Consider the following 14,336-nt stretch of genomic DNA (forward strand, 5'->3'; position numbering starts at 1 on the left):
TTAAGAAACTTTCCCGAAAACATTCTATGAACTCCTCATCTAGGCTACCTTTGCCTATTTGATTTTTCCAGTCTCTATGTGGATTAAAATCACCCATGATTATCACCATACCTTTCTGACAAGCTCCCATTATCCCTTCCTTTATACTCTGTCCTACCATGTAGCCACAATTAGGGGGCCACTCCCACAAGTGACTTCTTGCCTTTATCATTTCTCATCTCAATCCGCACTGCTTCTACGTCCTGGTTTCCTGAATTTAGGTCATCCCTCTCTACTGCGCTACCATCATTAATTAGCAGAGTTACCTCTCCAGCTTTTCCTAGCTTCCTGTCCTTTAAAAAAGTTACACATCCTTCAATATTCAGGTCCCAATCTATGTCATCCTGCAGCCATATCCCTGTAATGGCTATCAGATCATACTTATTTATTTCTATTTGCGCTATAGTTCACCTGTTCTTTTTTGAATGCTACGTACATTCAGATACAGAGCCTTTAGTTTTTGTCCTTTTATTATTTTTGTAACCTCTAGTCTTGACTGCTGTTTTACTCTTGGACTTGTATTCTCTATCCCTTCCTGTCACAATCTGTTTATCATTTCCCATATTAATACCTTTCTCTCTTGCCTTGCCTCTACCCTTGTTGGAATTATGTTTCTTTTTGACAACCACAATCTTATCTAGATGCATGCAGGCCCAGCTTTTTTAGTGTTGTAACAAAAAGATTCCCGTCCCCTTTGTCGAGGAGTTTCTGAGATATTCTGAATTGAGTGCCAATGGAGATTAAAAATGATTCAGATTCTTATAATGTCAGAGACACAGATCTACAGTGACCAAATCTGTGACAGATTTCTACTGGTGCTTTGGGACCAGAAATCCACAACTCTATTATTCAATGAAAATCACAAATGAGTGACATTTTAATATATATGGAATGGTCCTGGTCTTTGGTCGCACTGATGTAGAGGTCCTAGACTTTCATGCTATGGATTTTACAAATTGGAATCTCTGTGTCTCAATTACAAGCCATTAATATTGATCCTTAAATTCAAATTATCAACAAAACATAGATGAAATAGCCTGGTACAAAATGCTACTGGTGCTTTTAACATTGCAAGAAGAAAGACACATTCTACCTCTCCTTCACCCTCCCCCACCAACCCTAAGAATATAATATTTATCAGAGAATGTCAGAGGAAAAGTAAGCTGCTTATCTCTTTTAATCCTGTGTTCTAAGATTTGAAAATGCTGGAAGCTTTTCTTTACTAGAATTTTTTGCCTTTTGCTGTAGTGCTTAGGTATACATTTTCTCTTGCATAATATTACACGTAGAATAATCAAATTACAGAAAGCATTTGTTATGCTATATATTGTGCCTTTAACTTGATAAAGTACTAATGCATTAAAATCCATATAGTAAGAGGATCAAAAATCAGAGGACATGTTTTTAACATTTCTTTGATATATTACTTGTTTGTGCAAGGAGATTACAATAGAACAGGTCTTATTACGCTGAATATTTAAGTTTCCTAATGTTGCCATATATTATCTTACAATTTAGAGTGTGGTCTACTGCTCTTTGCATTAGGTTATGGCAATCTGTATGCTAAGTTTTTATTTTAATACGCTGTATTGTGCTATATATATTTAGCTGCCAGCATAGTTTTGTTTATGGCGGATGGAAGGAGTGAAAGGATTACTGCCTAACTTTTAGTTATCGCCGTGTCTTTGTTTCAACAAAAATGGGAAATAGTAGTGTAACTAAAGGAAAATGTACATGGCTTTGCATTTTTAGTTTTGAAAGATTTGCCTGAGTTGATGTTGCAGTAAGCATTCAACCCCCTTCAAAAATATTGATGAGGTTACTTTTGTTTTGATGACATTCATTCAGTTCCTGAATGGAGCTTTTGCTCATGATTTATGTATCACTTAATTTTAATGGCGTTTACTCCTGAAAGTTAATTTTGTACAAACTGAATGATAGACCATCAACCTGAGCATTAGCATTACCTTTATTTAATTTTTTTAGTAAACGTAGGAAATAGGAGCAGGAGTAGGCCATTCAGCCCTTCGAGCCTGCTTTGCCATTCAACTAGATCATGGCTGATGATCTATCTCAATGCCATTTTCCTGCACCATTCCCATGTCCCTTGATGTCTTTAATATCTAGGAATCTATCGATGTTTGTCTCAACGACTGAACCTCCATAGCCCTCTAGGGTAGAGAATTCCAAAGATTCATTAACCTCTGAGTGAAGAAAGTCCTTCTCACCTCAGTCCTAAAATGGCCTACCCCTTGTTCTGAGACTGTGTCTCCTGCTTTTAGACCCCCCCCCCGCCAGCCAGAGCAAACATCCTTCCTGCATCTACCCTGTCGAGCCCTGTAAGAATTTTGTGTGTTTCAATGGGATCACCTCTCATTTTTTGAAACTTTGAAGAATACAGGCCCAATCTCCTCAATCTCTCCTCATAGGACAATCCTGCCATCCCAGGGATCAGTCTGGTGAACCTTTGTTGCACTCCCACTATGGCAAGTATATCCATCCTTAGTAAGAAGACCAAAACTGTACATAATACCCCAGGTGCAATCTCACCAATTGCAGCAAGATATCTTTACTCCTGTACTTAAACCCTCTTGCCATATAGGCCAACATTTGCCTTCCTAATTGTTTGCTGCACCTGTAGTGAATGTAATGGTCCAGAAAGGTCTTGAATGGACAAAGGTTAGCAGCAGAAACTCGTGTTGCTTTATGCAAACTAAAGGTACTCCCGGGACTAAAGTTTGAATCAAAACACATGAAGATCTAAAGTTCTTGAAAACAAAGGAAAACTGGTGGGATGCCTCAATGACTAACGAAGAATGTTTTCCTGACATCAGATTGACTAACACATTTGATGAGGGGAAAGCTCTTAAAAAGCAATGTCAAAAATTCCTAATACTGTATATGGTGTTTCTTTGTTAGATTTCAGAATTTAAAGTTTTGTTTACTCCTGAGGTTGTGTTTGCATTAACCTCATGAGTAAATGAATGACGTTTTTATCAGCAATATTAAGAACCTTTCCCTTTTCTTCCCTTTTGAAGCTTTAAGTGCTACTTCTAATGATGAGGTTGATGATGATGACGATGACGAAGACAATGATATAGATGGTACAGATGAAGAATCATTAGAGTGTGAAGATGACAGTGAACCAGAAGAGATAATAGAAATGGTAAATAAAATAGAAAATGCTGTAAGGAAACAAGTAAGGTAGCATTTGTGGAGAGAGAAATAGAGGTAACATTTCACAGAATCACAAGATTGTTTCAGCGCAGAAGGAGGTCGTTTGGCCCATCGTGTCTGCACTGGCTGTCTGAATGACCAACTCACCTAGTGCCATTCCCCTGCCTTCTCCCTCAGGTCAATGATTTTTCATTAGAGCTGATAGAGAAATGGTAAATTTTCCTTTGACTGAAAAAATCCTATTTGAAAATTTTTGAATATTATCCTCGAGCAACACTGCCAATGAAATGCCCTGTGTATGTGTGCATGACAGTTCCTCATGATCATCTACTCCAATAAAACAAGCTGCCAAAATGAAAAAAATTTCTGTAAATTTTCTTAACGATACAAATATATTTCTCCCTATGCAGTTGTATGCTGTTTAGCACATCTCGTTTCTATATCTATTATCAGTCTCTAAATTTAAAGTTTAAGTGAATGTAACAAAATTAATTATCCAAAGACTTGCCAAGATAATTTACCAAATCCACCATGAACTAATCGTAAATTCTCTTGTTCATGGACTGGTTTCTTTTGGCTGCTCCTAGTAAACTGAGTCACAGAAGCTGATAGAAAACATTAATTGTAACTGTTTTAAACAAAAGAAAATCTATAAATTCTTAAAATTCCTTAAACGCAACCACTACTTATTAATCACTATCACAACCATCACAACAACAACTTATATAATTCCCCTAATGTCATAAAATGTGCTTCACAGGAGCATTATATAACAATAAGACATCAAGCCACACAAGAGATATTGGGATGAATTTTCGCTTGGCTGAGGTGGTGAGATCGAAGAGGGGGGAATGTTTCAATTTTGCGTCCTCTAGTGGCGTGCCAGCTTTCCGACGAAGTCCTGCTCCCAAACAATTTTGGAAGATGCGGTGGTTGCTGTATACCTGCCACTTGCTGGAATGTTACAGGCAATCAATTAAGCCCCTTGAAGATACTTGGCAGGCCTGGAGGCTGTCTGTGAAACTATGGCAGCCTCCCAGCAGCAGTGCAGGTAGACAATAGAGCCAGAGGCTCCATTCTGTTTGGAAAGCGTCGCTTCGCATATCGACCACAACCATGGAGTGCCTGTCACTCTTGGGGGTTCTCCATCCTGCTGTCCAAAGGCCCTAACTCTCCTGGCTCTCACTGTACCTAATTTGTGGTCAGTAACTGGGAATCAAAATGCCCTCATGCCTCTCTTCCTATTTCAGCAGCACCTACCTTTGATGGCATGGGTGCCAATTTGTTAGTGCTTGGCAGCCTCCTATTGGTCCTCCACACTCAGGAGCCTGTCCTTCGACCTTAATGGACGATCTCCTGGAGGTGGCCATTTTATTCGCTATCTCCCTCAAAATTGCTGTCTGGATCCTCCTGCTGGTTCTTGTGGGACCCACATTTCATACCAAATTTTGAGGGATTGGGACCGGGGAATGTAAATTCAGCCCTTTCGGCCAGATAATCAAAAGTTTTGTCAAAGAGTAGGTATCAGGAAAGTATAGGTCAGGTACAGTGTGGTAACATTGGTACTAGATTGGTAATCAATCTAGCCTTGTCAGTGACCTGCACATCCTAAGAACAAATAAAAATAAAATAAAACTGTTATGATATAAAAAAAATTTAAACGTAAATGATTAAAAAGGTGTTATTTATATCTTAAATGTCTGGTGACTACATGCTATACCAAACTTCCGTGTTGTGCATGATGACATAGCGATGAATCAAATTTCTTAGCAATAGTTCTTAATTTGGATGCAAAGCTGATCTGAACTGCAGTATCAACAATCTTGAAAACATATGCAAAGGGAAATGCATGATGTATATATAAATTCTTATGTTCTAAGAAAAGGACACCTACCAACCTGTTTTTTTCTTTAATCACATTTCTCTCAATCCCTTCTTTTTCCAGGAACACATCAGTTTGTCTCCTGATGTCATTTATATTATCTGTTTCAGTGGCTTTCCCAAGTAATTTATTCCACAACTCTATTGTCTATTGGCTGGAGAAATGTTATTCTTCTCTTCAAATTATCAACATTTCAACTTCTCTTTCCTGCCATGTGTAAATTCCATATATGATCTGAATCTTCAAGGTTATATAAATTAAAATTCTTAATTGCACTTTTTTCTGAAGAGAATGAGTTTGACTTACTTAGTTTCACCTCTCAATTTAAATTCCTGATCCCCAGAATCATCTTGACTCACTTCTATACCTGCACAAGGCCAGAAATATTCCAGCTACGTTAGGTGCCTAAAACTACACAGTGCTGCAGTCGTGATCTGACAAACATACTATTCAGCACCATACAGAATCTAGAGATATAATTTATCCATTTGATGAGGCGGCATACCCTCATTTGCATTATTACAGCACTGTGCTGAATGTTTAGGACTTACCTGCCAAAACACCAGGTTTCTTTGATAGTCTGCACTCTGGTATTGTTCCGTTTCACACATAACCCCTCTTCGTTCCTTGTTGCCTGTTACGATCCCTGTAGAGACTGATAATATTTAAAGAGATGTGCATTTCTCAGTGATGTAAGCAAAGGGCTGCATCTTCCGGTCAGCAAGCGGGAGGCGGGGCCTGCTCGCCGATACGTAAAATGATGCGGGATGACGTCGGGCGGGCATCCTGATGTCACCCTGCTTCATTCCATTTTCAGGTCAGCGGGCGTGCAGCTGAGTCGGCTGCGTGCTCGCCGACCTGCCAACGGCCTACTAAGGCCATTAAAAAAGTAATTGAAATCATTAATGGACCTGCCTGTCCAACCTTAAGGTTGGTGGGTGGGCCAGGAGCCATGGCGGGCTTCTGAAAAAACGTGAAACTTCATCCACGAGCGAGATGAGGCTTCATGAGGGACTTAAAAATTTCAGAATATTTTAAAATAAAAGTTATGGACATGTCCCAATTCATGTGATAGTGTCACATGAGGGTATGTGGCAGCAAAATTTTTCCTATTGTTCAAACTGCTTTTCACATTTGAGCCGATCTCCCTGAGGCAGCACTTTGCCTCAGGGAGATCTGTGCGCTCTTTCGCGCACATGCAGGAAAGAGCACACTCCCGGCTCAGGGAATCCTCCCCCCTGCCTGTACAGGGAGCGCATAGCGCTTTCTGGCGGACGTCACGCTGGGCAGGCCTTAATTGGCCCACCCACGTAAAATAGCGGCGCGCCCCAAAGCGGGGGCGCCGATTGGGAACCCGCCCGCCCGCTCCCACACATCCCCCCCTGATGGGGGGAAAATGTTGCCCAAAGGGTCACATGACGGGATTTTACATTTTAAGACTTTTCCTGCAACAAACAAACCAAACCCTATATTGACTATTTTGTAGGTAAGTACCACAAATCGCAGCATATAAGTCAACCTAGCGTATAAGTCGACCCGTCGTATAAGTGGTATCAAGAAACATGCGTTCGCATATACTCAGCATACAAATTGAACCCCCCCACCTTCCTTCTGCGAAGTGCTATACCTGCATGAGTAGTAGGCCTGAAGTTTTCACCTCGTAAGTGCATGTTTTATTTGCCTTATACTATAAGTCGGCGCATGGGATCAAGCAGGCTATACAGGCTGTGTTCCGAAGATGATGAGCGGGAGTTTAAGACCATGAGTAGACCATGTATGGCATGGTGAGTGATGAACAGAAATGGGTCCTCCAGCAAAAAGAATGAAGTACAAAGCTACTTTCAAGCTAAAAGTCGTAATGTTTGCTAACTTATCAAATAGTTGTGCTGCAATAAGGGAATTCAGTGTTAGTGAAAACTGATGCGAGAATGGAAGAAGCAATCCACCCTGAAGACGATGCCCAAGACCAAATGCACCATCAGAACAGGGACCAACCACTGGTCTGATCTAGAGGAGCAGATATTGGAATGGGTCTTTGATCATCATTGGAATGGTTATATCGTCACCAGAAATGTAATGCATATATGCACTATAGTTGGCCAAATCAAACCCTAAGTTCAGCTAAGATTTCAGACCAACAACTTCATGGAACGAAACAGTCTAGTGTTGCGGCAGAAGATCAAAATTGCTCAGACTACCAAAAGACCACGATGCCAAAATTACGAGTTTCCAGCATTTCTTCTTCAGACAGTGGCAAAAACACGAGGTCCTCCTACGTCACTTGGCAACATGGATGAAGCGCCCAAGAATTTGGAAATGCCCAGCAACAAAACTGTGAAGTAGAAAGGTTTGAAAACAGTTTTAGTGAAAACGACAGGACATAAGAAGAAAAGATTGAGGGGTACTAGCCTGCATGGCTGATGGAAGGAAATTAAAAGGGGAGGTGGTGGCGTAGTGGTATTGTCACTGGACTAGTATTCTAGAGACCCGGGGTAATGCTTGAGGGACCTGGGTTCAAATACCATCATGGCAGATGGTGAAATTTGAATTCAATAAAAATCTGGAATTACAGTCTGAAGATGACCACGAAACCATTGCCGAATGTCAGAAAAACCCATCTGGTTCGCTAATGTCCTTTAGGGAAGGAAATCTACCATCCTTACCTGGTCTGGCCTACACGTGACTCCAGACGCACAGCAATGTGGTTGACTCTTAAATGCCCTCTGAACAAGGGCATTTAGGGATGGGTAATAAATGCTGCCCTAGCCAGCAGTGCCCACATGCCATGAACGAATTTGTAAAAAAAAACCTGACTTTCGTAAGTTTCAGTTTGAATTTCTGTCTCCATAACAAGCAGGTCACATGGGTTTGTCTTTGGGCAGACTTGGTATGAGATCATGTGGGCTTGTCTTTGGGCAGTTCCCATAGTAGGAAGTTCCATCCCCCTCTCCAAACTACTCCACATTACCTTGAATTAAAGCACACAGTTTAAAACATAACCACCTTATAAAGTCCAGCATCCATAACACCACACTAATTACTTTATATTTACCCATAAAGATTTGCATCTGTTATTGTCCTTGCATTTAGATTTTCTATCTATAAGTTTTCTCTAAAATGTTACAAAATACGGAACTGACGGGTGGGAAAATCCTATCTGGCCCATACAGCCTGCCCCCCACATCACAATCGCTGGACCATCATGACTAAACACTTCCCATCCCTGCATCCATATTAGCACCAGGGAAATACAAAAACAGAACAAATTAATAGCTATAGTTGGTATATTTGTTTAACTGCTCCCAGATGACCAATTTTCTTCATAATCTAGAAGGATGATCAAGAGACTTGCTCTAAAAAGGAAATGGAAGAGAAAAGCATAAACATAGAAATTCCAGAAATTCTGAAGAAAAAACTTGAGGATGACTGCTATTACATCAACAAAAGAAAAAAGGTATCATTTCTGTTGTACAAATTGCCATTTTTTAAAGGTTTTTCATCCCTTGCATATACATTAAACGTGTTTGCCAATACTGAAAGGATTTGTGCTGTAGGTATAGGTTTGCCATAAGCACTGTCTCTTTTTAAGTGATGAGTGCCTACTTACGGAAGTTGTTTCCCAGTGCCCTATGCCTACTAGTATAGCAGTAAGCTTTTGAACAACAAACACATTTTAACATAGATCATGTCCCAAGCCCTTTAAAAAAAAAACACAGAAGAATACCAAATTATGACAGGCATTTCTACTGATGACATCCATATGATCTATGCTTGGTGGAAGGTATCCTATAATTTGCCTGACTATGTTTATGTTAAAGCATTGTGGATTCCTTATCATGTAAATTGGATATGAACCTATAGCATGTACATCTTCTATAGGCTAGTGTGTTTGACAGCCATGTAAAAGTGCTCCATGTTTCAATAGGTCATGTAGACTAAATACTTGTGACTAAAAAGTACCTTTGTCACACTGAAACATCTCAAAAGTGCCTCATGATCCATTACTTTTTGATTGGATTGAGCTGAAGCATAGACAAATGTAGCAACCATTCTGTGACAAGTATCCCTCAAACAGTAAAATAAAATCACATTCAATGCTTTTTCTGTTGCCACTATTACATGGGACAGAGCCTAATTGTTGTAAGCTACCTGGTGAAAGAAAAATTCAAACAGTTCTAAGCAGGTATTGACAGTTGTGACAACCATTTCAGTTGTAACAACAACAACCTTAAAAGCTGTGTGTAATTATGACTTTGGGTGATAGTGTAATATGGTTTGATATACATCTCTTGATTTTCATTTTCATTGACTTCATACTTAAGAGTTTTGGTTCAGCAGTTATGTTCATAGTACCTACATGAACATTATCTGAACGTTTTAATTGGTGTTCAGTATTACATTTGTTAAGGCATTACATTATGACACTTTCAAGTTGTAAATCTCTTGAATTAGCCTTTATCCGCATTTTCAAATGCTTATAATTTTAAAAACCTACAGTTCAGTATATTAAAAAAATGTGGGGATCTTTTTTTCAGTTGGTGAAGCTTCCGTGCCAGACAACCATCATTAATATTTTGGAATCCTATGTGAAGCATTTTGCAATTAATGCAGCCTTTTCAGCCAATGAAAGATCTCGACATCATCAAAGTAACTCGCAGATTCCAATGAATCCTCATTACATTCCACCTGAGAAAAAGTAAGTCTGCCTAATGGGTTTTGGAAATAGAAAAGGATATTGGCCAGCAGCAAACAAAAGGCGCTAGCTATTCATTACGCGTACACTTGTCCACAGACTCTCTATGGGCTTTTGCACTGGAACTTGAAGTGTTTAAATCAAAAGTACAAAACTGTGCAGTGCTCTTTACAAGGGATCAGGGACCTGTATGAACAGGGCAAGCAACCAATCAGATTGAAGAATCCTTGCTGAAGGATCCTTCAGATCCTTGCAGAATCTGAACAGGCTTTTTAAAAATCTCAACAATGAATAAAATCTGATAGAATGAGACTTTGCATTTATAAAAATTAAATTTCAGTGCCAGTGAAATTATTTGCCAGTAATGAAGTCTTATCGCACCACTTAAATTCATTTACACTTGAATGGACAAGTTCTAACTTTTTCTGGCATGTTGAGTGGTATCTGTTGTGTAAATACCCCAACTTCACCCCCTGTAATGTATTTCAAAACCACCAGCCAAAGGCACTGTTAAAGTGAAGCCTCTGGAGGAACATGGCCAGAAATTGCTGTCTTAATTTAGTCCCTAATAACATTGAAGTTGATTGCTTCACCATTATTTTTTTACTGAAAAATTTGGGTCCTTTAAGTAAACCAGGCACTACCTGAGTAATGAAATACTTTATGCTTTTTTTTCTGCAGTGTTGAGCTTTGTAAGGAAATGGTGGATGGCTTAAGAATTACGTTTGATTTTACACTACCCATGATTTTGCTCTACCAGTATGAACATGCTCAGTTCAAGAAGGTTACTTCATCTAAATTCTTTGTTCCAATCAAGGAAACATTATCACATGTTAGGTAAGTTGCCTCTTGCCTAAGGATATGAGATTATCAAAAGTCGTGTCATTGGGAAATGTAAGGTCCATGCTCTTTTCAAGGCTGTTTTTAAATAAGTCACTTTTGTATCTATATCAAAGTAAGGTATTTATGGTTGAGCTATATTCCAAGGCTTCATAAGGAAAAGATATTTATGCATTACAAAAAAAAAACAAAAATTATTTCAATTTTTATCACACCTTTCACATCATCAATGTATGATTTTTCAGGTGTAATAGCTATTGTTGATGAATGAAATAGCCAGCTTACCACAGCAAGGTCCCACAAGCAGCAAATGAGGTAAAGGACCAATTAAACTAATTAGGTGGTGTGGATTGAGGAATGGATGTTTTTTTCAGAACACAAGGAGATCTTCCTGTTCTTCAAATACTGCTGTGAAATCCCTTTGTCCATCTAAATTGTTTAACATTTCAGCCCAAAGGTCGTACCTCCAACAACTCACTCAGCACTTTACTATTATATTTATTTTATTCATTCACGGGTTGTGGGATTCGCTGGCTGGGCAAGCATTTATTGCCCATCCTTAGTTTCCCTTGAGAAGGTGGTGGTGAGCTGCCTTCTTGAACCGCTGCAGTCCAAGCGGTGTAGGTATACCCACAGTGTTGTTCAGAAGGGAATTGCAGGATTTTGACCCAGCGAGAATGAAGGAACGGCGATATATTTCCAAGTCAGGATGGTGAGTGACTTGGAGAGGAACTTCCAGGTGGTGGTGTTCCCATCTATCTGCTGCCCTTGTCCTTCTAGATGGTCGTGATCATGGGTTTGGAAGGTGCTGTCTGAGGAGCCTTGGTGAATTCCTGGTGCATCTTCCCTAGATGGTACACACTGCTGCTACTGTCCGTCGGTGGTGGAGGGGAGTGAATGTTTGTGGATGGGGTGCCAATCAAGCAGGCTGCTTTGTCCTGGACGGTGTCATGTTTCTTGAGTGTTGTGGGAGCTGCAGGCAAGAGGGGAGTATTCCATCATACTCCTTGACTTGTGCCTTATAGATGATAGACAGGCATTGGGGAGTCAGGAGGTGAGTTATTCGTACAGGATTCCTAGCCTCTGACCAGCTTTTGTAGCCACAGTATTTATCTGGCTAGTCCAGTTCAGTTTCTGGTCAATGGTAACCCCCAGGATGTTGATAGTAGGAGATTCAGTGATGGTAATGCCATTGAACGTCAAGGGTGATGGTTAGATTCTCTCTTGTTGGAGATGGTCATTGCCAGGCACTTATTTGGCTTGAATGTTACTTGCCACTTGTCAGCCCAAGCCTGGACATTATCCAGGTCTTGCTGCTTTTGGACATGGACTGTTCAGTATCTGAAGAGTTGTGAATGTGAACATTGTACAATCATCAGCGAACATTCCCACTTCTTGGCTTTATGATGGAGGGAAGGTCATTGATGAAGCAGCTGTAGATGGTTGGACCTAGGACACTACCCTGAGGAACTCCTGCAGTGATGTCCTGGAACTAAGATGACTGACCTCCAACAACCACAACTACCTTCCTTTGTGCTAGGTATGACTCCAACCAGTGGCGAGTTTTCACCCTGATTCCCATTGAGTCCAATTTTGCAGATGCCATACTCGGTCAAATGTTGCCTTCATGTCAAGTGCAGTCACTCTTGTCCCACCTCGGGAGTTTATCTCTTTTGTCCATGTTTGAATCAAGGCCGTAGTGAGGTCAGGAACTGAGAGGCCCTGGTGGAACCCAAACTGAGTGTAAGTGAGCAAGCTATTCTAAGCAAGTGCCGCTTGTTAGCACTGTTGATGACCCTTCCATCACGTTACTGATGATGGAAAGTAGACTGATGGGGCGGTAATTGGCCAAGTTGGATTTGTACTGCTTTTTGCGTACAGGATGTACCTGGGCAATTTTCCACATAGCCAGGTAGATACCAGTGTTGTAGCTGTACTAAAACAACTTGGCCAGGGGTGTGGCAAGTCTTCAGTGCTGTTGTTGGAATATTGTCAGGGCCAATTGCCTTTGCACTATCCAGTGCCTTCAGCCGTTTCTTAATATCACGTGGAGTGAATTGAATTGGCTGAAGACAGGCATCTATGATGCTGGGAGAGGCCGAGATGATCATCCACTCGGCACTTCTAGCTGAAGATTTTTAACAAATGCTTCACCCTTCTCTTTTACACTGATGTTCTGGGCTCCTCCATCATTGAGGATGGGGATATTTGTGGAGCCTCCTCCTCCAGCGAGTTGTTTAACTGTCCACCACCATTCACGACTGGATGTGACAGGACTGCAGAGCTTAGATCTGATTGTTGGTTGTGGGATCATTTAGCTCTGTCTATCACTTGCTGCTTATGGTATTTGGCACGCAAGTAATCCTGTGTTATAGCTTCACCAGGTTAATACCTCATTTTAGGTATGCCTGGTGTTGCTCCTGGCATGCCTCCCTGCACTCTAATTGAACCAGGGTTGATCCATGGCTTGATGGTAATAATAGAGTTGGATATGCTGGGGCATGAGGTTACAGATTATGTTCGAGTACAGTTCTGCCGCTGCAGATGGCCCACAGCACCTCATGGATGCCCAGTCTTGAGTTGCCATATGCTTGAATATAGAATCATCCGACTTGGATGAGCCAAGGTGACCCTTGTTACAAATACTTGTCGAAACTCATTGAATAGTAGAACAAGCTTGGGGGACTAAATAGCCTTTTGTATTCCTATGGTCCTATGCTCCTATGTTTTTGACTTTCATCTACTCCAACTCCTACTTCACTTCAGCATGACATTATTTAGCTGGAAGAGTCTGCATTATTGGAAAGTATATTTATACATTTGACATACTCCCAAACAGATGCTCAGAGATATCATTATATGCTATTGATGCGGTAATTATTTTGAATCCCCATTCAAGTTTTTTGCATTATTTACACACTGCTTATGATTCAAAACACTTCTTCCCAAACACCATTATTAATTTCACCAACAACATTTTAATGGCGCAGGAAGCTATGGTACAGCCCTGCGCATCTTTTTTTTGTGATATATTTGGTACTTTTCCTGAAAGATTATGTATATTTTTGTGACCAGATTTTGCTCACAATTGAGGAAGATTTTCTTAAAGCCAAAATATGCTTTCATCGGTGTTACTTCTCTGTCACAACATAGTTGATGTTTTATGGTAGCCTTCTCAATCTACTAAAATAAATGGTCCTGATGTATTGACCATTATTGTGGCTTTGAAAAAATCATCTCTAATTCGAGAATGTGCAATAGTTTATTCTTTGTCCGTATCAGAATATTGCATGTTAACATCTTCAGCTTTTAAACAAAGATTAATGCAGACCAGTACAGTATTCATTACTGCCCTTAAAAAAAAACCTGCTGGTCCACAAATTTGCATGTTCAGCTTCAGACTTGGGAGTTTTTTTATTTCAATTGAAAGCCTCATCTTAAAACATCTTTTAATTGCAAACTAATACACAAGCTGTATTGATATGCTCACATTAGTAGATAACGGATTATTAAATAACTTCTAACAGAAATCAATGCCCTGGATAAATGGAACTGGTGATAAATATTCTGTCTAATGAAGTAATATTTTGCTGGAGTAAGTAACTTCCAAAGATAGAAATTTTAATGGCTTTTGTTACCTTGATGAAATAGCTAAATAAATGTTTGTTTTCCAAGTACCAATCTGGTTGCTAAAATCAGATTTGG

The 14,336-nt window shown here is 40.0% G+C and overlaps 1 protein-coding gene across 4 annotated transcripts in view; it reads left to right on the forward strand.

Moving 5' to 3' along the window:
• Window positions 1-14,336, forward strand: part of LOC144691638 (MSL complex subunit 3-like) — a 54,348-nt gene that overhangs the window by 22,086 nt on the left and 17,926 nt on the right. For all 4 annotated transcript variants that reach the window (XM_078559929.1, XM_078559931.1, XM_078559932.1 and 1 more), the window contains 4 exons: window positions 3,078-3,205; window positions 8,430-8,552; window positions 9,634-9,794; window positions 10,473-10,628. In XM_078559929.1, coding sequence (XP_078416055.1) covers window positions 3,078-3,205; window positions 8,430-8,552; window positions 9,634-9,794; window positions 10,473-10,628 — 568 coding nt within the window. The remainder of the gene's footprint in view (window positions 1-3,077; window positions 3,206-8,429; window positions 8,553-9,633; window positions 9,795-10,472; window positions 10,629-14,336) is intronic.

Source organism: Cetorhinus maximus, chromosome 16 (assembly GCF_964194155.1).
Source record: "Cetorhinus maximus chromosome 16, sCetMax3.hap1.1, whole genome shotgun sequence".
NCBI lineage: Eukaryota > Metazoa > Chordata > Chondrichthyes > Lamniformes > Cetorhinidae > Cetorhinus > Cetorhinus maximus.